Source organism: Hemicordylus capensis, chromosome 6 (assembly GCF_027244095.1).
Source record: "Hemicordylus capensis ecotype Gifberg chromosome 6, rHemCap1.1.pri, whole genome shotgun sequence".
In the NCBI taxonomy this organism is placed as follows: domain Eukaryota; kingdom Metazoa; phylum Chordata; class Lepidosauria; order Squamata; family Cordylidae; genus Hemicordylus; species Hemicordylus capensis.
In genome coordinates, this window is record NC_069662.1 from 152,823,488 (window position 1) to 152,850,275 (window position 26,788).

Genomic DNA, 26,788 nt, shown 5'->3' on the forward strand with positions numbered 1-26,788 from the left:
CTTCTGAGGCCACTTCCATAGCCTATGAACAGGATCAGGGGAAGGGAGGCAGTTAGAGACTATAATCCCAGGCCAGTGTGTGACATACCGCTACTACCGCAACTGAAATACATCCACACTAGCGTACCATCCTCGGGACCGATCACCTTTCTATCTTCATGGGCATGACCTCACCAGATACACTCAGTCCTGGTCCAGGGGGCGTTCAAGTTTGAGATCTAATCATCAATCCCCACATCAGCCTCTGCCTGACCAGCCAGTCGCCCCCAAGCCAACAGAAAGAGATATTGTGAAACCTTCGGGATCAGCCCCACTGAACCCGGGCCCACAGGAGTCAACGCCAACTGATCCATCTCTCCCTTTGGACCGTGTACCATCCACAGTTGATTTGCATTCTACCTCAGCCTCTGAAGCAGAGTCAGAACAGTCCAAGGCAAGCATGCACATACCACCTCTTGAGGGCAAGGCTGAGTCTCCTACTGAAGGTGTGTACTCTCACACATTTTACATATGGCAACATCCTTAGGACAAGGTTAAACCAAACCTGAAGAGGACCCTATCTTTGGCTTAACTGAGTCAGATGCCAATACTCCTGTCACTTTGCCTATGTTCAAGCCTCTCCTAGAGATTACACATGATTCTTGGACAAAGCCCTCTTCTGTACAACCAACCCCCAAATGCATAGAATCCTTATGCAGGAGGGTTCAACTAGATGACTGTGCTTTTCTCCAGAGACATCCTGTCCCTAACTCCATAGTAGTGGAAGTAGCACAGTCCCACTCAAAACACTATGCCTTGTCAACACCTATGGACTGTGAGGGGAGAAAATTAGAGTCGCTGGGATGCTGCATCTACTCAACCACTACTCTGCAACTCAAGATTGCTAATTATCAGGCTTGTATGGGGTGCCATAATAACTTCTTATGGGAGAAGCTTGGCCCCTACCTCAACATGCTACCCCAGGAACAAAGGGACTTAGCATATGTCATTGGTAATGAAGCTTTTCATCTAGCAAAACAGCAATCACATTCCTCTAGACATCACACTGATTGTGCAGCAAGGGCTATGGCATCTGCTGTTGCTTTACGATGTCATGCCTAGTTACATTCTTCAGAACTAACTCCTGAAACCAGGACATGCATCAAAGATTTGCCTTTCGTTGGGGAAGCTCTATTCAGTTCCAAGACAAACGAAATTTTGAAGAAGGTCCACAAGCTTCGCAACACAGCCCACTCTATGAGCTTCCGATCTGCTTAATCCAGACAACCGAAACCCTACAAGTGGAGTAGACCCATCACATCTAAGTCCTCTTCCTACTCCCAAACTCCTGATAGCTCCTTTCTGAACCAGAGACAAATCACCTACAGGAAGCTTCCTCAATTCTCCAACCAAAAGCAGAGCCAAGTGAGACCTAAGGCCCCTGCTTACACCAAACAAGTCTGACACTTTCCCTTTGAGAACTGGTCCATGACTCTGCCCCTATCTAGATGCCTGGGAGGGCATCATGGAATACCCTCCCCAAACTTCTCATATCCACCCTACCCCTCCAAGAGTGCACCTCTTGGAAGAGATAGATGCTCTCCTTGAAAAGGATGCCATAGGACCCGTGTCTCCAAGTGCTTTCTGAAGGGATTAGCCCACTCTTATCCAGACCCACCCCACATCTCTCTGCCCTAGAATTTAGCCCATGTGCTTACCCAACTGATGGACAAGCCCTTTGAACCTCTAGCAATGTGCAACTTGCATCTACTCACCTGGAAAACAGCCTTCCAGGTGGCTATTATGTCAGCACACAGAGCGAGTGAGCTCCGAGCACTCAGAGCAGACCTCCCATACCTTGTTTTCCACAGAGACAAGGTCCAATTATGCCTGGACATTGACTTTATTCCCAGGGTGGTCTCTTCTTTCCACAAGGCACAGGCCATCTCTCTATTGATCTTCTTTCTGAATCCCACCTCTTGTGCTGAACAACATCTGCATTTCCTGGATGTCAGATGGTACTAGCCTTCTATGCTCAGTGCACAGCTGGAATTAGAAAGGGTCCATACCTTTTTGTGTCTTATAGTAGATATCCATTGGGCCTGCAGCTTTCTCCACAGACCATTTCCAGGTGGATTTCCAAAGGGGACACTATTAAACTGACCTACCAGCTTCCCAAAAGAACAGCAACCATTGCCTGATCTGTTGTGAACACACTCCACCAGGGCTATTGCCGTCTCAATGGCTTTCGAAGGAAGCCTACCTTTGAAGAGTATGTGGCAAATGGCTAATTGGCCACCCTTCCTTCCCTGCTGCAATCTCATTCAGAATGATGGACTCCTAAACTGAAGGGGAAATGGGAACGAGGCTGGAGATGGGGTGGAGCTACTTCCAAAATGTAGCAGAGGAAAAGAGCTTGGAAGATTCCCAAAGAAGCTCCCATGCAGGCGCAAAAGCCCAGCTGAATCCCTGTGTGAATGAACAGATGACCACTAGAAGAGTCTCAGTTACAGGGAAGCAACTTGCTGTTACTCAGAAGTCCCACTGAGTTCAATAGATCCTTCTCCTAGGTAAATGTGCCTAGGATGTTGACATTCATTCATTCATTCATTCATTCATTCGATTTCTATACTGCCCTTCCAAAAATGGCTTGTGGCAGTTTACACAGAGAAATAACAAACAAGATGACTCCCTGTCCCCAAAGGGCTCACAATCTAAAAAGAAACATAAGATGGACACCAGCAACAGTCACTGGAGGTACTGTGCTGAGGGTGGATAGGGCCAGTTACTCTCCCTCTGCTAAAGAAAGAGAATCACCATGTTAAAAGGTGCCTCTTTGCCAGGTTAGCAGGGACCTTGAGACCAACCCTTCCTCTTTTCAGCTTAAGGCTGTAATCTTAAATATGATTAATAGGGAGTAAGCCCCATTGAACACAGAGAGACTTACTTCTGAGTAAACATGCACAGGCTGGTGGTGTTAATCTGGGGTCGTACTTAAAGGGAAGGAGAAAAAAAAGATATGCTCAAGCTTCCTTTAGTGGTCAGGTTTGTATGTCTCTGTTTGCCTTGGGTGATAAATGTAAAATGTAAAAACATTTGTTGCCTCTTCAGTGCCACTTATTTTTCTTCCTTCCTTTCTTTTTTTTAAACCTAGTGAACAGCAGTAAGCACATAGTAAGAAAGTACCGTGGGCATCTTCGAACAAAGATCGAATCCGGGGAAGGAACTATCCCAGCCCGATGTCACAGTGCAGTTCAGACCTGGGACGGCGTCTTATTGGGGGAACAGCTGGTCACTATGTCTTGCACAGACAAAATTGCCAGGTATGTCGTGATCATGGATATGTTGTGAATATTGACCCGCACACCATGCAGTGTCCCATGGGTGGATTTTGCACGGCCCATGTCGATGCAGCATTTTTTTAAAAACTGACATAGTGGTGTGCAAGAGCACTGCCCTACAAGTTCCTAACTGTGAGAACTCAGTTGTATGAGACCTCAGCTATTATATCCAATGGCCATTGTTTCAATACAACTACGTTTGCACAATTTTAGGCATTTGCGGAACAGCACTCGTATGTGTTGATTGATTGATTTATATATTTATTCAATTTTTATACTGCCCTTCCAAAAAGGCTCAGGGTGGCTTACATTAAAACAAAACCATTAAAATCTATGAAAAATTAAAACAGATATTATAAAACAGTGTAGAACAACAATAGCTAACAATTAAAACATCATGGAACAGCAATTAAACAATCAGAAAAATTTAAAAGCCTTAAAAACCAGGTTACAACATTAAAACCGATTAAAACAATATTAATTAATAGCCTGGGTGAACAGGTATGTCTTTAAAGACTGTTTAAAAGCTGTCAGAGATGGGGAGGCTCTTATTACAGTAGGGAGCGCATTCCAAAGCCTTGGGGCAGCAGCAGACAAGGCCCATCCCTGAGTTGCCACCAGACAAGCCGGTGGCAAATGCAGACGGACCTCTCCTAATGCTCTCAGTGAGCGGTGGGGTTCATAATGAAGAAGACATTCTCTTAAATACCCAGGGCCCAAGCTGTTTAGCACTTTATAGGTTATAATCAGCAACTTGTATTTTGCCCGGAAACATATTGGCAGCCAGTGTAACTCCTTCAGTACGGACGTAATATGGCCTCTCCAAGATGACCCAGAGACCAACCTAGCTGCCGCATTCTGAACCAACTGTAGTTTCCAGGCTACATACAAGGGTAGCCCCACATAGAGCGCATTGCAGTAATTCAGTCTGGAGGTTACCAGCAGATGTACCACTGTTCTGAGGTCATTCGTCTTAAGAAACAGACACAGCTGATGTATCAGCCAAAGCTGATAGAAGGCACTTCTGGCCACTGCCTCAACCTGGGACACCAGAGAGAAGCTTGGATCCAGAAGCAGTCCTAGACTGCGTACCTGTTCCTTCTGGGGAAGGGTGACCCCATCAGAACAGGCAGATCAAAATTGTCTCTCGTGTTTCGACCCCTCACAATTAGTACCTCCGTCTTATCTGGATTCAGCCTCAGTATGTTATCCCTCATCCAGCCCATTACTGCCTCTAGGCAGGCATTTAGGGAGGTTATGCCCTCTCCTGATGATAGTGACATAGATAAATACATTTGGGTGTCATCAGCATACTGATAGTACCCTGCACCAAATCTCCTAATGATCTCTCCCAGCGGTTTCATGTAGATGTTAAACAACATTGGAGACAGTATGGAGCCCTGAGGGACACCATACAAAAGCTCAGATTTTGAAGAAGAACAGTCTCCAAGGGACACCATCTGGAACCTGCTCAAGAGGTAGGATCGGATCCACTGCAAAGCAATGCCTCCCTCTTCCAACCCCCTTAGACACTCCAGAAGGATACTATGGTCGATAGTATCAAAAGCTGCCGAGAGGTCCAAAAGGACCAATAGGGTCACACTTCCTCTGTCCATTCCCAATTGGAGATCATCCATCAGGCTGACCAAGACAGTTTTCACCCCATATCCAGCCCGAAAGCCAGTTTGAAATGGGTCAAGATAATCAGTTTCCTTCAAGACTGTCTGGAGCTGGGAGGCCACCACCCTCTCAATTACCTTGCCCAGCCACGGAAGGTTGGAGGAAGCAGAGCTGTAGTTGCTCAACTCTGAGGGATCCATGGTAGGCTTTTTCAGAAGCGGTCTAATAATAATAATAATAATTATTATTATTATTATTATTATTTATTCGATTTCTATACCACCCTTCCAAAAATGGCTCAGGGCGGTTTACACAGATAAATAATAAATAAATAAGATGGATCCCTGTCCCCAAAGGGCTCACAATCTAAAACTAAACAGATTACCTCCTTAAGGCAAGGAAGCATCCTACCTTCCCTCAGAAATACATTTATAATCTCTACCAGGCTTTCTACAACAATCCCCCTGCCAGATAGTATAAGCCATGTCGGGCAAGGGTCAAGAGAACAGGTGGTAGGCCGCACCGTTCCAATCAGCTTGTCAACATCCTCAGGAGTCACAAACTGGAACTGATCCAACCTAATCGCATAAGAGGAGTTGCTGGAGACCTCCACATCAGACGCTGAAGTAGTTGTGGAGATGGAGTCCAAGTCGGCCCAAATACGAGATATTTTTTCCACAAAGAATTCATTAAACACATCACAGAGGGTAATGGATGGTTCCAGATTCGGATTCAAGGGAGCCCTCTCACAACCCTGTACAACTCCGCCAGACATGAGCTTGTGGATGCAATACGGGCAGAAAAGAATCGCTTCTTTACCACACGTATCGCTTGAGCATAGGGCTTCAAATGAGCTCTATGATGCAATCTGTCGGATTCAAGCCGAGTCTTTCTCCACTTGCGCTCCAGTCATCTACCTTGCGGCTTCAGCCCCTGTAGTTCTTCCATATACCAAGGGGCCAGTTTTGAAGCGGGTCGGAGAGGACACTTAGGTGCAATCATGTCTATTGCCCGGGTGAGTTTGCTATTCGAATTCTCCACCAGGGCATCAACAGGATCACCAGCAGAGCCAACACTAGATCCCTCCAAGGCTTCTTGAAATCCTATTGGGTCCAATAACCTTCTCAGGTGGACCATCCTAATAGGTCCTTCACCCCTGTGAATGTGGGAAGTGATTGTGAGTCCAACCTTAACCAGATGGTGGTCCGTCCATGACAATGGGGAAATCTCAGGAGTCCCCACCCACGGAACACCACCCTGGTCAGAGTGAAAGACCAAATCAAGCATGTGACCAGCAATATGCGTCGGTCCCGAGACCACTTGAGATACGCCCATAGTAGTCATGGCCGCTATGAACTCCTGAGCCGCCCCGGACAATTTGGTCCCAAAATGAACAAGCCTGGGGGACTCCAACACCAAGCCCGAGACCAAGTCTGTCAGCTCAGTTAAGGACTCTGTTGAGCAGTGGGGCGATCGGTACACCAACAGAAGCCCCAGTCTATCTCTGGTCCCCATACTTAAGTACACACATTCAATATGGTCCGACACTCTAACAGGGATCCTGGTAAGGGAAAGGTTATTCTTATAGACCACAGCCACTCCACCTCCCCGCCCATGGTCCCTCATCCGCTCCTCAACAGAGTACCCTTGAGAGAGAAACCGGGACCACACTGGGCCCCCAGCCTCCCCCAACCAGGTCTCTGTAATACATACAAGGTCAGCACCTTCATCCAGAATCAAATCATAGATGGTTTCTGATTTGTTCTGGACCAACCTGGCATTACAGAGGAGCAAGATGAGGTTCCAAGGGTGGTTGGCACTGCTCCCCAAGGTCAAAGAGCTGGCAGGACAGCCGGAAGTGGAAACAGCTATTAAATTTCTGACTTCCCTTCTCCTGTAATGGCCCGCTGGCCTGCCAACGTTACTTCTCCTGTTTCCCACCACCACCAGAATTGCCACCCCACAGTCAGTGGCCACGATCCGTGTCTCCCCATCTCCAGGTAAGCCCAGACACATTTTGAAACAATCTCACCCAGGACTAATTAAAACAGAAGCCCCACTATTAAATACCCGTCCCCCACATACATATACTTGGGCCAGAAGGTCTGGCCCTAGCCTTCGCTGTCCCCCAAAGTGGCTCCCCCAAAGGGGTGACCCCCTTTGGTGTCTCCCCTTTGGTGGCAGGCCCATCGCCACTGGCAGCACCCTATATAGCACTGAGCAGGCAGCTCTGGCAGATGTAGTGCAAGAAACTGCCAAGTCACCCCCTGGGCCCCAGTCCTGCAAAGCCTCACCACAGTCAGTCCTTGGGGGCAGATAGCAAACAGGGGGCAGAAGGAGAGGCAGACAGGCAGGCACCAAACTCTCACCCTGGGTCTGCCTCAGAGCAGATATTGTTCCTCCTCTTCTCTCTCCTGCAGGCTTCTGATTTTTGTGGGCGGTTCAGAAACTGCCCACAGGACTCTGTGCAGTATGTTGCCTATTATCATAATAGATTATGTTTTCTGGTGGGGACATAGATTAAATCCTAAGGAAATTACAATTCACTACCTCTTAAGCATTACATGACCTGACCATTGACTTCAGCATCAGGAAATATTCCATGTGCTCATGTGCACAAAGCATGCCCTTACGCTGAAATGGTCATGGTCAAATAAATTCATGCAGAAGAAGGTGCTCTCTGAAGCACCAATATCCTCTTAAAGAAGAAGAAAAAATTCTGACAGTCTGATGCCGCCAATATGTTACTTTTTGCATTCACTTTATCTAAAGGACTTGTTTGAAGTCAATAATATTGTACAGTCATGATGGGTTTTTTGCATGATTGATCCAGTCACAAGAATAATGAGAACCCAATGTGTTGAAATAATCTGACCCAGACAACGAAATAGTCTCAGAATAATATTGATGCATCTACTCTTCATATGTTGTAATATATTGTCATAAAGAGATAAGAGGGAAATCTCCAACATCACGCTTAGTGGGTTACCCTTTCCCCATTGCCTCTGAGTATAACCAAAGTTTGTATCAAATCTCAAGCAGAACAAAAAGACTAAATGAATTAAATCTTCCAAGCCAAAATGTTTCTGCCTCTGTGGTTTTCTGAATGTCAATAGATAGTAAATTAAATATAAACTTGGAAAGCAAAATATTTAATATTGATAGGGAAGTCAGTTACAATATTGAGTTTAGAGGGCAGCATTTTCTCCAAACAAACATGCTTCTATCCACTGCAAAATCAGTCTGGAGTATTTCAAGATCCTTTGCACTCCCCTGCAGCTGTAAAATAATGTGTATGTCATCTTCCTGGATCAAAATATAAAACATTATTCAGATGTTCAGAACGTACTGTCTGCCATATTGTGCAAAATCCCATCTGACTTGCAAGTGAACAGTCACACAGTTTATGCGAGAATTCTGTACATGCAGTTCTGTGATAGACAGCCATTGGAACAAATGGCCATCTATCACACAACTGTGTTTGCACAATTCTTGAGATTACCACAAGAGCGCTCTTGAGCAACTGCAAGAATGTTCAACTGCAAGGCAGGCAGAATGTTGCATGCTGTGTCTGCCACTACTTTTAAATATATTATTCGGTATTAGTAGCATGCTAATATGAATACGCACTTAGAAAAGTTTTTAAACTGCACACTGGGGCCAGAGAAGAAGAGACATCATAGAAGTAAGGTTCCCTTCAGTGACCCCACTCATGGCTCTGTCTGAAGGCCAAACTGAACATTGTATTTGTTTTTGTATTTGTTTTTTCTAAGGCAATAACAGCCGCTGTGATTATCAGGATTGAGACTAAGGTGTTTAGTGGTGGGAGTTGCCCAACCCTTTCCCTCTGCTGCTATTTTCCTCAGGAAAAAGAGTTTCCCTCCTAGGGGAAACAGCAACCCTGGGGGGGCCGATCCCAACTGGGACAGCAAGGACTGCAGAGGAATGTTAAAGCCCCCCTCTCTCCACATCCTGGTCCTGATCCATCGTGGCTACTGTATACCTTAGAAAAAGCAAACACGCAGGGCCACACGACACATTTCATGAAATGTGTCATTTGTCCCTGAGAAGCTTCCCTCATGGAATTCCTTCAGTCTAGTAAGGACATAGATGGGGTGCCACTACAAAAAAGATCTGTTCTGAAGTCCCTAACCTTACTTTAGTAGATGGGGGACCTTGGAGAAAGGCCTTTAGATTATATCAGGACATGGGTTGTGGGGCGGGCAGTCCTTGGGTTTATGGGTGACTCCATGAGTTAGGATCAGACAAAAGACCAAAGACAAGACATCGCCAATTTTGGGAACACACAGTGTACTTCTGCTCTTCATTCCAGATTTCAGAGTAAAGTGAAATTTTACCCATGACTCTTTCATTTCACCATGGCTAGTTGGGTTCTTTGTTACTGACCATAGTTCCTCCAGTGCCAACGCATTTCATTTCTCATCATCCCATACCAGGCAAGGAATGGAGAATTTGCAGCCCTTTTAGTGCATGAAACGTTCTCAAGGCTTAGTGAAAAATAGACCCTTCAAAGTGCTGGCTGCAGTTTGTCTAGGACCGATGTGAAAATTGGAATGTAAGGCAATTAAAAGTTAGTCAAGCCAATTGAAGCCCGTATTGTGGCAATACAGGCTCAGTCCAGGAGGAACAACTACACCTCATGCCCTCTGCAAATACCCATGAGGACCTTCTGCCTCTTCTCTGTAGTTGTGCTACTTGAGGGGGAAAGAGCTGGTCTTGTGGTAGCAAACATGACTTGTCCCCTTAGCTAAGCAGGGTCCATCCTGGTTGCATATGAATGGGAGACTAGAAGTGTGAGCACTGTAAGATATTTCCCTCAGGGGATGGAGCCACTCTGGGAAGAGCAGAAGGTTCCAAGTTCCCACCCTAGCTTCTCCAAGATAGGGCTGAGAGAGACTCCTGCCTGCAATCTTGGAAAAGCCGTTGCCAGTCTGTATAGACAATACTGAGCTAGATGGACCTATGGTCTGACTTGGTATATGGCAAAATAAACAATGCATAATTAATTAAGATGGTCCCCTATCCCCAAAGGGCTCACAGTCTAAAAAGAAATATAAGGCAGATGCCAACAACAGCCACTGGAGGGATGCTGTACTGGGATTGGATAGGGCCAGTTGCTCTCCCCCTGCTCAATTTAAGAGAATCGCCACTTTAAAGGGTGTCTCTTTGCTTAGCAGGGGTAACTGCCAAAAGGTTATCTATCTCACTGGTTCTCAGATGTGGGCCCCCAGATGTTGGACTACAACTCCCATCAGCCCTAGCCACAATGACATTAGCTGGGGATGATGGGGTTGTCGTTCAATAACATCTGGGTACCTAATTTGAGAACCTCTGATCTACCCAATAACCATAGTTAGAAAACAGGGTGGATAAAGTACTCTATATAGATGAAACCAACTCATACCTGGGAACATTCCAGTTTCCATAAGAAATCTCAGATGACATCTTGACCATTTAAAAGATACTCAGTGGTTGGTTTTTAGGTTGTTATTTTTTTGAATGCCGAAATTTTTCATAACAGAAGACTCTAAGGCTGTGCATCTTCCAAGGCATCTTTCATGTATTCATGCATTGACTAGTTTTACTTTTGCTGGAAGCTAATGTTCAAATGAATTCATGTTTGTGCAACTTTTGACCAAAAAAAAAATCTCCTTTGGACAAAATGTTTGACAAAATTCTCCTTTGACTCCATTCCCCTTCAGGGGTTTTGTGCAGTTTGAAGAACATCGGTCACAGTTGCTTTAAAACCGCCTAGTTTGCATGACTTACAAAGGAAAGGAGGGCCAGAGTAGCAGTTTTCTGATATTTTGAAAGGAATTACTGGAGCTGAGAGAATAATGAACAATTAATAATTTATCCAACAGCTGTTATCGTATTTCCTTGCTCACAAGGTATTTGTAAGCAAAAAAGCGTTTCCTCAATTTGATTATCATTCAAAACATTCAGCAGCTTTTTTTCTGTGTTAAACATTTCAGCACAAATACAGTATATAGAGCTATGCGCCAAGTTTGTTGGAAAGTCTTCTCTGTGTTTTCCCCAACCTTTGGAATTGCTGTTCCTCAGAGTTCTAATTTGCATGGACCCTGAAAAGGGGGTGACAGAGAGGGCTAGAGTCCCTCCTGGCATTGTCCAGAGGGGCCTATGCCCCATGCCCATGGAGGAACAGGCAAAAAAAAAAGATTGCTGACGCAGGCTGATTGATAAAGAAGAGGCAGAAGTGCGGCATAACCCAGCCACCAATTGCAGAGCCTTGCTTGTTGTGCCTTGGGAGCTGAGCTGAGCTGTGGAGGGAGGAGATGAACTGAGCTGAGCTAATGTGTGGAGAGAGTTCTGATTAAAGAGGTTGAATGCAAGACAGTGAACTTTTTGTTCATTACCATTCTATAATATTATGAACTCTGTCTTTTCAGAGTTTGATTTGATTTTCAGTTTAATATGGGGCCCATTTATATCTTGCCCTCTCCTTTTGAAAAAGAGCAGGTACATAATCTAACTGCACAATCCTATGTGTGTTTACTAAGAATTATGTCCACTGACTGTGATGGGTCTTGCCCTCAGGTAAATGGGCATAAACTGTTGGCTTATTAAATAGCTGTATGCTGGCTTCATCCATTGTTGGTTAAATTGTGCTGCCTGCAGTCTGGAGGGAACCAAGGAAGGCCCCAACATACATGCATGCATGCATACGCACACACAACACACACTCTGCAGGGAGAAAAGAAAAGCAAGAAAAAATAAAGGACAAGTAATTCCTCTTTCAGAAATCAGTAATTACAAGAGATCATGCTGTAAGGACATGAGGGAGCAAAGCATAAAAGAAAAATAGAAATGCAGTCTGATGAGTGGGCAGGCTCTTGCCTACTCTTCTAAATAATATTGTTTCCAGTCTCTTGGCAGCACCCAAACAATGTCCTTGTGCCAGAAAGCTTTGCTAGTGCAAATGGGGGAAGGGAATGCGAATAAATAATATGTCCCTGAGGGTCCCCCAACCCTCAGAGACATATTTACAGAGGGCATCAGGACCAGAAAAAGGAAGGGGGAATTGGCAAAGTTCATCCCTCCTCTGCTGCATGAGTGAAATGTTATTTTGTGAAGGCAGCATTCATCTGGATTGTGCCTCCAGACATTTTTTTTTCTTGAACATTAATGAAAGGTTGGTATGTGCATAAGTGTACAGGACTTGTATAAGTGTGGATACCTAACAAGAACCAGGTTTGTTCTTCTTGTTGAATGGCTGACTGATGTATGATGGTTGGTTTCTTGGCTGGCTGGCTGGCTGCTGGCTGGTTATTTTGCCCTTGATATACAGGAGAACCTCCGTATTCATGGGGGTTCCATTCTCCACTACTACTGCGGATACGGAAACTGTGAATACGGAGGCACTGGCCCAATGCAAATGTGGGGGTTAGGTTCTAGGAGGTTAAGAAAATGGCCAAAAAAGTGGTAAAATAGCCCTTTAAATGCAGGGGGGAGTGGCCTACCATAGGTCTCCAGCAGTGCCCCCAAATACTAAAATAATTGGCCGAAAATTGGCGAAAAACCATGGTGTGTTTTTTTCATTTTTTAAAAGAAAGGAGCCAGTTTGAGACTCCCAATCTCAAAATGGCAGCTGAAAATGACCTCCAAGGCCATTTCCGTCCTCCCCTGACCCACGGATATGTGAGGTTAACCCTTTTAAAGCCATTTTTCCCGTGTGTGCCAAGGTCGCGTTTCAATTCCCCAACTGCGGATATGCGAAAGTCCAATTACTGAGTCTGCAATTAACGAGGTTCTCCTGTAATTTAGCTGGTTGAGTGGCTTATGTTGTAAAAACTAAGGGTTGCTGTTGATGATCTTGTAAGTGTAGGGAGATGAGGTTTTGCCTTCCCCTCTCAGCTCCTTTCAAAGAGAGATCGTGCAAAAATATAATTGTTGTTTTTTAAAATTAGGATTTATATAGCAAAATGCCCTTTAATTCTGCTTTTCCTTTAAGAACTAACCTGTGATGCATACTTTTCCTTGTTCCCCCACTCCATTCAGTTCAATTCGATAAGGCTTACTTCTGAGTAAACATATATCAGATGATGTGTTTTTCTTACACTTGTGATTTCTTTTTTGTAGATTGTGTAACGTAGAGTTTGACTCTTTGTAAATTGTCAGCAACAGCATAACAATATCTTATACTTAAAATAGATCATTACAACCGTTTTTGCAGCATGAATTTATTTTCATAATCAAAGCATCAGTTTTTTCCTTAACATGTTATGTAGATTATATGAGTAAGAAAAAACTGATTACTTTCAGGGCAGTGTTGAAAATACAAAGAACATATCCATAACAGAATTTATGTATGCTATAATTTTTAATTGGATCAGTTATTAGTCCTTAAGTTTATTACTGTTCCTAGAGTTCTACAAAAGCATGGACCCCAGAAAAGTAGTGACAGAGAGGGCTGCCTGTATATAAATTGGGCTACACTCCTAAAAACACAGAGAAAAACCCAGATCATGTATAAAGCGCTCCCTGATAGCAAACAGGGACTATCTGGCCAATATGTGAATACACACTCTCCATTCCGGAAGAGATGTGAACTAAAAGCTCTGTGTGAAAAATGCCCTGCTGAATAGAAAAGAATGGTGTTAAACAGTGTCCGTTTGCTCAGTTAGCAGGGGTGGAGAGTGATAGACTGTTGAACATTTGTTGGCTGGAGAAGGTTTGATCCTGGAATCTGCAACTTTGAAAAACAAACTCCTTCAAAAGCTACATATTAATAGAAGTGGAAATCAATTAACACAGCTACCTCCCTGAGCAGAAGCACTCTGCACAAGCGATAGAAGTCAATTTGTCATCTCCTTTCCCTCGCTTAACCCCTTTCTGCATCAATTAGAATTTGGCCTTGGTCGTTCACTACAAGATACAAAAAGACGAGCCACCCACTGCTACAGAACAGATCAAAACTGAATGCACTAGTTCCAGTTTCCAAACCAATAATAGCTAAATTGTCATGTAACTAGAAAAACGGCAGGGGTTCTGAAGAGTACACACTGCCATGAATAACAGTCCTCATTGCGTGAAAATATAGGAGGAAGCTTTGATAATTGTCTGCAGGATCATCCAGCAAAGTAATCAGGAAAGCCTTATGACTGTGAGCATTTGTTTTGCTCAGGATGAGCACAGCCAGCCTGGCAATGCTCTCTTGCAGTCTGCACTTATTTCAGTAGTTTGAGCATTTTGACGTTTTAGGAGACTGGACTTCTGGGCTCCATTGTTGCTAAGCATTAAAATGTTCATAGACCACTGCCTGTGGGAGACACAGCGCCATTTTTTTTTCCTCTGACAGATCCTGGAAAACTCATATTTTTTTCTGGGTTCCGCTGAATTTGGGGTGCTTTCATGAGTAACTCAGAATGTTGTATCTAATGTGTGAGGTTTCTCGGAACCTGTGAGTATGGTTAATGTGGCACGTAACAATTTTTAATTCAGATGATAGCCCCTAATAATGTGGGTTACTGTAAAAGGCTTTTTCTAGTTCCACTGTCAGACCATTGATCCATTTAGACCACTATTGCCCACAGCCTCTTGGAGGTCCCATTTTGGGACAGAAAGGCAGGGTACAAATATTTTAATTAATTAATTAGAGGGTTTTTTATTAATTTAATTTTAAAAAGTATTCTAGGAACCTAGGAAACTTCTTATACTGAGTCAGAGCATTGGTCCATCTAGCTCAGTATAGTCTACACTGACTGCCAGTGAAGGAGAGGAGAGCTGGTCTTGTGGTAGCAAGCATGACTTGTCCCTTTAGCTAAGCAGGGTCTGCCCTGGTTGCATATGAATGGGAGGCTTGATGTGTGAGCACTGTAAGATGTTCCCCTTAGAGGGTGGACCCACTCTGGAAAGAGCAGAAGGTTTCAAGTTCCCTCCCTGGCATCTCCAAGATAGGGCTGAGAGAGAATCCTGCCTGAAACCTTGGAGAAGCCGCTGCCAGTCTGTGAAGACAGTACTGAGCTAGATAGACCAATGGTCTGACTCAGTATGTGGCAGCTTCCTATGTTTCTGTGAATCTCCAGTGTTTCAGGCAGGAGTGTCTCCCAGTCCTACTTGGAGTTCCAGGGAGTGAATCTGAGATCTTCCACCTGCAGAAGAGATGCTCTACCACCAAGCTACGGTCCCACTCCCCTAAGGGGATATCTTGCAGCAATGTTCACATGTAGTCACCCATCCAAATGCAAACCAGGACAGACCCTGCTTGGCAAAGAAGACAATTCATGCTCATCACCACCACAAGACCAGCTCTTCTCCCCTCACTGATATTACGTCTCCAAAACTCTTGGGCAGAGGTGTTTTCCAGCGACTCTGAACAAGATCCTGACTGGCAATGCTAGGGAAAGCATGGGGAAACTCCGCCACCAGGCTATGGCCCCTGGCTTCTGCATGCACAGCTGACTTTCCTTGCTTAGCAGCTTAGGGATGGGGCCATAGCGCATCTGCTTTGCATTCAGAAGGCCCCCGGTTCACTCCCTGGCATCTCCCGATAGGGCTAGGAAAAACTCCTGCCTGCAACCTTAGAGAGCTGCTGCCAGTCAGTGTAGACAAAAGTGAGCTAGTGTTGTCTACAAAAATGGTCTGACTCAGTATAAGGCAGCTTCCTGTGTTCCTTCCTAATGCCCAAATATGCTTAGGATTGTTATGCAGCTTCAGATGGAAGAGGCAAAGGTGGGAGATTTGGAGTAACAGAAGCAGACAGGCCCAAGATCCAGGCTAGATATGTAGCTAGCAGGGAGCACGGTTGTGAGCGGAGTTCCATTCTGTAGGGGAGAGACAAAGCTGAACAGCTTTTCAGCATGTGGGACAGCACCTGAAGCAATTGTCCCGTTTCTCCGGTGCTTGAGCCAATTCTGCAGTGGTTTGCCTTGGCTTTGTGAGATTTTTTATTTTTTATTTTTTAAATGTTGCCTGGTAAATGGAAGACTGGCTCTTCCCAAACTCCTTCCATTTTATTTCTGGCATTTCAGTTATTGACAAATGGGTACCATATATTTATGTAGGGATTATCTATAATGAGAAATGAATGATAGATTCCACCCCACCCCACTCCTGCAATATAGATAGATAGATAGATAGATGCAACGGTAGCACTGAAGAAAAGAGAAAGGCACTTTTGCACGTCATCCAGAGCATCGGTTTTTCCCTGTGTTCGAAATAAGGAAAGACTTCAGAATCAGCATTACTGGTTTTTACTGCTGAAGATATTTAAAGAAAAATCTATGAGTAACAGCCCAATCCATGCCATGATTGATTTAAGACAAACAGTTTGGATTTAAGCCAGTTCAGATCCCTCCTGAATGCAACAGAGATAGCTTGGTTTGAATCCAAGTACTGTGGATGAACTAGGGTGCAGATCCAGCTACTCGTGTGCAGACAAGTCAGTTTTCCTTTTATGACAAAAGTTATTTAAAATGATAAGTTATCTGTGAAGCGAACATGTCCTTGAAAGGGGCATTTTTAAAGTCTTGTGCAATTAGGGGAAAAACGTAAATCAATCCATCATGTGTCTTCCTACCAAGACAAGTCACTTTGATATATTGAGAACTCTGAATGTAACAGTGCATTTACTCTGCATAATAATGTTAATTTGGGAACGCTGTCTATGGAAAAAAGCAATAGAATGGCAGCTACATTCTTGCACAGACAGAACCTCCTTCAGAATGTAATATTGTTGGGCAGCATCCAGACTAACACTGCCCTCATTTTAAAATGTTTCATGCATCTAACAATTTTTGCCAATTTCTCCCACCTTCCATCTGCTGCTGCTGTATGTCCCAGAGGGTCTTCCAGCTTTCAAGGACATATTGGGTGGGGAGGGGTTGGAGCAGCAGATGACATGGTGAAGTTGTTCTTGGACATTGCCACTTTAGGCAAATGCATCTGAAGTCCTTCTCAGTGTTGGGAACAGTGTTCCCTCTAACAAGATTCCCACCTGTTGTTCACTACAACTCCCAGCATCCCCAGCTGCAATGGCCTCTGGCTGGGGATTGTGGGAGTTATAGTCAACAACATCTGGGAATCCCTGTTAGAGGGAACACTGGTTGGGAAATGTGTTATCTCATTGTGGAAAAGCTTTTCAAAGCAGCTTACATGGGCTTTGCAGGGGATCACCTGACCGGGAACTAACCGTATCTAGACCGGCTTAACTTTATTACATTGTCTGTATCATTTACCCTCAGATCATACCCTGCAAGCAAAGCCCTTGAGCTAAAGACAGGCCACCTTCACACATAATGCCAAACTGGAGGTGAAGGAGCTAGAGGTTCCATTTTGTGGTTGTTCGGATGCATGAAATGGCGGCTTTGTTACAAAAGCGACCCAAGGTTTTCAAACCAAACCATAATCTGAGGTTTGAAGGTGGCATCGTGGCATCTGAACTGTGCCGCCACCTTAACCTGGGTTTTGTGCTGTGGCTGGTGCCAGAACCATAGAGAGGGTGGCTTAGATCAGCCCAGAAATGTGCCAGCTCTATGCCTGCCGTGCTTCTCACTGGCTGCCTTCTGAAGCACTTGCCCCGCCCCCTCTGTCTCCACACCCCTCCAACTGTTACGCGGCAACAGGGACACCACATCACCACGTCCTAAGCTTCAAAGCCTGTTAAGTGGGGAAGCCACGTTGGGGGATGCCCACTTTCCACTGTGTCTCATGTTCCCCGCTTTGGCAAACAGCAGAAGAAGGGGATGGGATGACAAGATGCACACTTTGTGGAGAGGTCTCCACAAATCAAGTGATGAAAACGTATTTGTACAAGCACATGGAGTCCCAGTGGCACCATAAACCGGACAACCCAGTTGTTTCTCAACAAAGATCACACATGCCAGGGGTATGATACCTGAGGTCTGGGATGCAAAGCAGCCCCTGGAATTCTTGAATGGCTCTGCTCCATTTTTTGTATTAAATAGTAAGGGAAGGGGGGCCCAACCCCTGGGTGCGAGCTTCACACATGGCTTCATGCTGCGGGGTAAATGTTGAGCGAAGCCACTTCGAATCACACTCGCGGCATTGAGGGAAGCAGCCCCTCCCCTCTGCTCTAAAGTTTTGTTTTGATGCAGGTTCACATGTTTTCCTCCCTGTTTTCCATCTAGCCAGTGGGAGGGGAGGGAGAGAGTACTAAAGAGCTACATCCTCATTTCTAAAGAGAGTATCCTTCTTATCATGCTAATGATAAGTAAGTCCCTCTTCCTATTTGCTCTGGAGTTTTCAGAAAAAGTAGCTTAAAACCAGCATTTTTAAAACCCACAAATACATAGGGATAAGCTAGAATTTGCAAGACAAAGCCCGATTTGTGTGTGGAGTGGGCCCAAGGATCTCGAAGGGACTTTGGGGTATGTTTGCCTGGTGTGTGAACGCACACACTCTCTTCCAAAGGAGATTCGGAGTAGAAGCCCTGTCTGTAAAGCCTCCAGGGGATGTTTTGTCATGAATGGGGGAAACAGAGAAGCACTGCTCATGGATCTGCCCATTCTTAAACGTGGCAGGGTTGCCTTAGGAGTTAGAAGCAACCTGGGCCACCATGTTACGCCTCCATAATGTCAGCTACTGATTGTGTTTAAACTTTACAGGCAGGAGGGGGTGTGCAGAAACTTTTATTCTCCCTTTTCAGTTAAGTAAATGACTTCAGATTTTTTTTTAATTTGACACACACACACACATACACACACCCAAAACGATACTGCGACGGTATCCATATTTCTTCCTAAAAAGGGAGAATATTACTTTATTCTATTAGTAAATAGGGATGTGGAGGCAGGCGGGTCCTAACTGTCCCTCTTGAAAGCCTCCATTGCGACACTGGGATCCATCAAGTTCTACCGTGACGGCGGCAGCCTCTGCTGCTTTCTCTTTTAAGGCGCCTGCCGCGGTGACGAAATGCTGCTCCCAGCATCCCTCACGCAGCATAGGCACGCAAATGGCATCAACGTATGCGCCATTGCCATTTGCGGGGCCAGGTTCGGCTGCCGGGAGCCGAATCATTTTGGCGCCTCTTCAGAGAGAGGCCAAAATGATTTGGGCACATCGCTCTGAGTAAATACATCCCAATTGCTTAACATTGACAAGACCTTGCTCTGTTTCCTGATAATGAGCACAATAAGATGTGCATTTAAAAGTGATACACATTTTTGGAAGAAATGACCACACACGCACACACATCACACACACACAAACACACACACTTTCTTCCTACCCCCCACCCCATGAAGTTATGCAAATCTTGATAGACTAAAGCAAATGTTTCATAGAACCAATGACTGTTTAAATGGTGGGACTAAATTGTTTGTATATAAATATTACCTTTTATCTTCCATTTGAGTTTTATGTAGGATGAACACATTACTTTAATGACTTGCATTTAGAGAGGGAGAGAGGGGCAGTCTCCCTCCGAAATCCTCCGCAGCCAGATGGCTGCCTTGTCTTCCATGAGATTAAAAGATGTTGCTCATTCTCAGACCTTCCTTCTGAGGCAAATTAATATAGCCAACTCAATTGCCTGTGGTTTGCATTTTTTCTGTTTGGAATAAAATCTAAAAAGAACTTCTGAAAGCAATTTTTGTCACAGGTTCCGTGAGCAGATTGCTCTCCAGGTACAGCATGCTGGTTTTAAACATTCGGTAATTAATGGAAAGTATTTCGTGTTAATTGACTGCTTCAGGAAAGGGAAGTATAATGGCTCCTTATTAATCATGGAAAGAGACATACAGCACAGAGGCGCCGCAATTATTGCACTAACGGTTGAGAAATGTTAATTAATGAAAAGAACAATGATGTAAGAAATTAGCTACATAATGCTTCCTGCTGGTACAGATTTGCACTTTAAATTTTTTTTTTAAAAAAGCATGGCAACTGCTGGATGTTGCTTTAAATAGCAAGATCTCTCTAACCTTTTCTGTAGTGCTCTAAAATGTCACCTGTATTTGGGCTCCGATGAGCCACCACAGTGACGGCCCTTTCATGAGGCGAGGTGAGGCAGGCTCCTCAGGTAGTGGGTTATTAGGGCACCAGCAGGGCAGAAAGATGCCCCCCTCCTGCCATAGAGCAGCTCTTTGGGACTGATCGGACCCTAGCAGGCTTTGCAAGGAAAGTCTCTCCTCACACTCCTTGCAAAAAGCACAACGAGAGGAAAGGAAACTGCTGGCAACCCTCCCTCCTCTCTTGCCCCTCTGTGCCACTTTCAAAGCTTGCAAGGTTCCATCTTGAAAGGGACCTCCCCGCCGCCACCCCGCCTCACCTCAGGCACTCCTTGGGCCACCAAGTCCACTACGGACAATTTTGGTAACAAAGCATTCCATATTTGTGTTTTGGAACGGGGTGAAATAATATGTATCACAACAGTCGCTTCTCTGGGAGCAGAGGCGTAACTATAGGGGGGGCAGGGGGGGCACGTGCCCCGGGCGCCATCTTTTCTGGTCACATGGGGGGGCGCCGACATGACAAAAAAAAATTTATTTTTTATTTTTTGTTAATACAAATGTTTCCTGCTCAGTGCAGAGAGAAATAATATTAATATAATATTGCTTTAACGTTGTCAAAACAAATACTATTTGCTTGGTGTGTGCCCCTCAGAAAGGGGACACACGCCTGATAAGAAAATAAGAAAATATTAACCTCTTTCCTAAAGAGCAGCAAAGCCCTATGGGCTTCCTAGAGGAGAGCACGCCACAAACTGGGTGCACTAGAGAAAAGGCCCCACTCACCTCAAAGGCAGTGCCTCACCTGAGAAGGTGAGTGTGCAGGGGGTTCGTACAGAACATGGTGTTTTCACAGGTACCCTGGCCCCACGTCATTTAGGGCTTTAAAGGTCACTAGCAGCACTTTGAATTTAGCCCAGCAACGAAGGGTTTTAGATATGACAGAGCCACAATTAGATGCAATCATGGCAACTGTGTTGGTTTAAACACAGATCAGCCCTAATCATGTACAAAATTAGAGAGGGGGTTGAGGTCCCTTTTAAAACCACAGGTGGGGTGGGATTTCAGACTCCTACTAATCTGTCTGCCTTTATAGCATGCAACATGCAATCATACTAAAACAACAATGACACAATAAATGTTATTTTAAAAAGATTTGTCGGGTGTGTCCCAGGCTAGAACTGGCTACTTCAGGAACTGATCATGTGAATGCCTCTCCTAGGCATTCCACATGTATTATCTTGGTGCAATCCAATCCTCATATTGAGGATGGGGGACTGAGGCTGAGAGGGAATGGTTTGCCAAAGACCACCTGGTAAATTCACAGGAGAGACAGATTTGAGCCAGGAACTTCCTAACTAGCAGCTCAGTCTCTTAGCCACTCTGCTCCAACAGCTCACTCACCAGCCCCAGGCACAGACTGCCTATGAGATAGAAGCCATAACTCAGTGGTAGAGCGTCTGCTTTGCATGCAGAAACTCCAAGGTCCAATCCCTGGCATCTCTAGGTAGGGATGGGAAAAACTCCTGCCTGAGGCCTTGGAGAGCTGATGCCGGCCACTAAGAGCTACGTGAGCCTCAGGAACAAAATGCATACCAATGGAAAGGGCTTTAGGAGGGAGGAGAGAGATGCAAAAATAGCTACTACCCTCCCACTCCGCATCGGGTTCGCTGAGCAAAGGAAGCTTCAGCACAGGATGCTGAAGGCTCAAAGTCCTCCAGAGCACTGCGGATCACCAGAGGACTGCAGATCCTGTTGGCTAATGTAGACAGTACTGAGCTAGATGGATCAGTGGTCTGACCTGATATAAGGTGGCTTCCTCTGTACCTGTGCAAGCTTCACCAAGCTGAACACAACACATCAACCTTGTGGCCTGCGAGGTGTTAGATTACCCCTCTGTTCTTTGCCATCTCAGAAGGAAGCCTTCTTTTTAAGAACCATGATGTGCCACTCCATCTGCTCAAGATCCCACATATTTCTCTCTCTGGAATAAAAAAGGCAAATTAAAACCAACAGCCACCCAAGGTGGTCTCACTCGAATCGTTTGCTTTGTGACTTCAGAGTTACTCAGTTCTTCTTTGCTGCCTTGCTCAGTGCCTTCTCACTATTGCATTTCTTTTCCAGATGGAATGTCCTCGGGTTGCAAGGTTCTCTCCTCAGCTACTTCATCGAGCCTGTCTATTTGCATAGCATTATTGTGGGAAGCCTCTCACACACTGGTCACCTTTCACGGGTAATGAGCCATAGACTAGAAGATGTTGGTCAACTGCCAGCCTCATACCGGCGTAATCAGCTGCTCCTCAGTGGTAAGCACACTCTTGCTTGGAAACATCCTTTCCCATTGCTAACACTGCTAGGCTCCTACCAGAAGCCAGACGAAGGGCCTTTCACAATTTAAAATAATTACTTACTTCCCCCTTGGCTTTGATACCAGTGATAGTGATGCATTCTACGACTCTAATTTGAAACAACAATTCCTTCTCCCTGCCTCCATTCCTGGCTGGGGTTGACTGTCCTTCTGAAAAAGAATTCCAGGCAAAAATATTCACTGTGAAAGCAAAGGCAGCATTGAACTGTAGATAGTGGCCAACATACTGTACAGTATTCCATTTGTCAACCACAGTTTTTTAATGGAACGTTCACACATTTGCACAAGAACATCCTTGTGCAAATTCAAAGAACTGCACAAAAAATGGTTGCATGCTAGACAGCCATGGAAAATAATTGCTACCCATCACACAACTGTATTTGTGCAGTTCTTTGCATTTGTGCAAAAGCGCTCTTACACAACTGCTCACATGTTCTGTTAAAAGGCAGGAGGAATGTTCTGTTAAAAGATTGATGCTGGCTGACATCAGCCGGCATCAACCTTTTTAATGGATAGTTACCACTGCTGCACATCCATATCTCCAGCCAAGCTTCTGGTGGATTCAGTAATCAGCCATTGGCCCAGTCCTTCCCAAAATGCTGAGTTTTTACAAGTTCCCATGCTTTGCTCATCCAATGAAATGGATTCATTGCTCATCCAATGAAATGAAAAAGGCTTCATTTGACATTTTGTGAGATGGCTTCTGTAGGTTCATAAGCTTTATAGATAACCAAAGGGTCACCCAAGTTAAGCCCCTTAAATGTCTAAAGTGGAGGAAATTTATTTATTTTGCACATTTCTATACATTTCTATACTGCCACAAATACATATCTCTAGACAGTTTTATTTATTTTATGTATTTAAAATATTTATACCCCATCCCTCCAGTACACAACAATAAAACAGATGCAATGTAAAATAAAACTAATAAAATTAACCAAATTAAGTAAACAAATTAAAAGTCCAGGCTAAAACCACAATCAGAATTAAGTTTCAAATTAAAAGTTATTTTAAAAGCTAAATATTGAGAATTATAAAAACTAAAAAAGTTTACAGAATTAACACAACACTAAAAACAAGCAATAAAATATTAAAACGATTGAGAACATTTTTTTAAAAAAATAACTCAAAGTCTGGTTGAATAGGTGTGTTTTGAGAGTTCTTTTTAAAAGCTACCAGAGATGGCAAAGCTCTTATTCTGGCAGGAAGCTCTTTAAAAAGTTCTTTTTAAAAATGGCTTGCACCATTAAGCACCATTAAGCACATCTTCAGCTGACCCCAAAGGCTGTATAGTTGGAAGTAACCACTAGCCAATAGAGCAATCTTTACATTATATTTGGCACTTGTGCATGTACACGATTGCCTCTCATCCAAGGACCTTAAAGCATTTCATAATTGTTAAAACCAAGCTAGAGCTTTGGATCATAAAGATTGCTCAAGAACATATTTCAACCTGTTCTGCTCCATTCAGTGACATACTTAAGCACATCAGCTTAAAGGACTAACTTAGACACTTTGTGCGCTGCAAAGCTCCCCCAGATCCAAGACCAATGTTTCCCCACTGGAGCTGAATAAGAGATACTACAGCACAGAGTTAATGCTTTGCTACAGCTCTGGACTATATTAATCTCTCCAGATTCCCTGCACTTCCTTCCATAAGAAGCTTCTGTGAAAGAGAGGGGATCAGGCCTTTGCAGTCTCCACCAACAACATACAAGGGAATTGCTTTCCAACACTTGCATACCCAATATATTTATTGATGCCTGGATTTAAGCATCATTGCATCAGGCAGTGAGGTCTTTAGTCCTCATCAGTGCTGGAAAAGCTGATGACAGCAGAGGGAGAGAGGAAGGAGGACAGGTGGACAGGGTCCCCAACCCTGGCCCCATGCATGCTGGCTCTTTGCCAGTTCTGACCAGAGAGGAAGACAGGCAGCTGCCAAAGGAGGCAGTGTGCAGCCCTAGCCCCAGCCCCATTGGGTGACCCGTGTTCACTGAATATGATTGTCCAATAGGAGTTCCACCCCTAAATTTTGGCTTCCATGAGTTTCTGTTACTCTTATTTTCCATCAGAAGTGATGATCTTTTGGTAGTGTCTGGGGATAGTCTGCAATTTGCTTTTATTTTCAGGCTCCATTGGCAATGCATGTATGCAAAGCCCTGTTAATTTGACCGAGCATTTTGATTTCCTCTGGTCATTAGCTCTGCTGCATCTGTGTTTGTTCTGTAACCTGTGTCTCTATCCCAGCCTGGTCTTATCTGAGCATGTGCTGTCATTTTTGGCACCTCCTCTGCTAAGCTTGTGGGTGATCGCTTGACAGAAACTGGTGCATTAGTGTCAAGTCATACATTCAGATCTGCTTGCAACATGCTCAGGATGGAAGTATTTGAATAGCACCTCAGTGACAGAACACACATTTATATTATATTTCTCCAACATTTTTTTTTTAAGCTACAAACTGATCACTTATCTTGGTGAAAGAATTGATGGCACTATTAGTGTGACATAAATGTGATTACAGGCCCCATGTGAGATGATAACTCAATTATGTTTTCATCCAAACTCATCTGTATACAGCAGTTTAGGGTAGTGCCACTTAGTCAGTCAGATGCTGCTTGTGACGGGAAGCACAGACATCCCAAGTATCTTTAACAAGCTTTCTACATTCAGTTTGTTTTATGAAGGACATTTCCACTTGGCTCTACCTGAGGGGATTGGATGCAGTGTTTCAGCACCTACACAGAGTCCGCAGACACACTTCCCGCAGGCCACACAGCTGGGATGAACTGGACCATCATCATAATGCTTCTATGGTCTATACTGGCTGACATAACAAAGCAAGGAAGGATGCGCCAGTGCAGTGAGAGAGCAGCCTAACAGAACTTCCCAACTAACTGCAGTGGGGAGGCAACCATTTTTGATGTCATCCTTTTCCCCAGGAAGCCCTCTGGGCCCCCTGAAGATGCATACCCAAAGGCCTCACAATCCTCAGTGACATATTTTTGGGTGGCACAGAGGGCTTCCTGGAGAAAGGAGGGCATCAAAAATGGCCGCTTGCCCTGCTCTGCATGTCAGCCACTGTATTGCCCTGTGAAGCCTCCAACATTAATTGGATGAGCTGGTGTCATGGTGGATAAAAAACAATGGTCTTTAAGATTAATTAGAGGAAATCCCCCCAACACATTTTTCTTTCCCTAAAAGCAGCAACAGGAGGTTGGGGGTAATTGGATTGGGGCCACAACAATGGGAGGCGGTAGCTCTTTCCCCCTGCAGCATTCTTGGATGGAAATCACACAGACACACATTTCTAAAGAGTGTAAAAATTTTAGTAGAGAAGTTCCATCAAACATAGCCCTTTCCTGTTACCATTGCATCCAGCAACTGACAATGTCATCCAGCAACTGAGTCCAGGTGGTTTGGCATCTACTCCAGTTTGCCCCATGGGGGAAATGAACCTCATAATCATAAAGGAGCCATATTTGTTGAATGCTTCAAACATAAAATCTCTCACATCCATCTCAGTTTGGACACCATTAATCTTGCGGTTGAGTCAAAAGAGGCCTCCAAAACAACATCTAGTCTGGTCTTGTGGAATGGGTTCAGTTATTGTGTCCTGCGGGCATGAGCAAGGTGCTTAGAGTTGTGTGGCCTACCACAACTCTGCTCAGCCCTTTCCCATCCACTTTAATGGCATCTAGCAGAGGAGGACAGACTGGCTGCGTCAAAGAGTTGATTAACATCACAGGGGGTGGCCTCAGCTGCCTTGAGGGAGAAACCTTCCTTGGACCACCCAGCATTGTAATAACTACCAGGCAGACATGAATATCCCCTTAGTTGGCTTAGGGTTGCCAATCCTACAGGACTGGTCTGAAGTCTCCATCCTAGATATTTTAATGGCTGGGTGATGTTGAAAAGATATTAGGAGAACATCTCTTGGATGAGCTTCAGTCATACTTGGCAACCCTAGGCAAGGTTCTTGGGCAGCTGTTGGCCATGCAATTCCAGGCTCTTTGGGAGAAGAATGTTTATCTGGATCTATTTCAATCCATTTTCAGTACAGTCATCCCTTGCCAACCACAGTTTTACCAACTGCAGTTTTGAGTATATGTGAATGGGAAATTGTGACAGGTCTTACCAGCTGCAACCCTGCGGTTGGTGAGGTTTTTTTAGTGATTTGGGGAGGAGGTTTTCAGCTATTTGAGGGGTTCAGAGGTTCAATCTGCTCATTCCTCTTCGTGACCTTGCTGTCCCTTGCCAATTTAAAATGCCTCTGGGTGATTTTTGGGAGCTCAAAAAATTTCTAAAGCTTCAATCTTCTCATTCTTCTTGGTGACTCTTGGCAAAAATCCTGCAAGAATTTTTTTGTGATTTTTTTTTTTAGCTTGGGGGGGGGGGGTTGTTTTGTTTTTGTTTTTGTTTTGCTTTCCCCCTTTGTTTTTAGGTCTTTTTGTGGTAATGGTTCCCCTAACCCCTGTTTCCATAGACTTAAATGCCTCACCAACCACAAATTTGCCAACAGTGAGGTTTTG

At 44.5% G+C, this 26,788-nt stretch overlaps 1 protein-coding gene across 6 annotated transcripts in view; it reads left to right on the plus strand.

Moving 5' to 3' along the window:
- ADARB2 (adenosine deaminase RNA specific B2 (inactive)) overlaps nt 1–26,788 on the plus strand; it is a 565,015-nt gene that overhangs the window by 529,910 nt on the left and 8,317 nt on the right. For all 6 annotated transcript variants that reach the window (XM_053266066.1, XM_053266064.1, XM_053266067.1 and 3 more), the window contains 2 exons: nt 3,134–3,302; nt 22,016–22,197. In XM_053266066.1, coding sequence (XP_053122041.1) covers nt 3,134–3,302; nt 22,016–22,197 — 351 coding nt within the window. The remainder of the gene's footprint in view (nt 1–3,133; nt 3,303–22,015; nt 22,198–26,788) is intronic.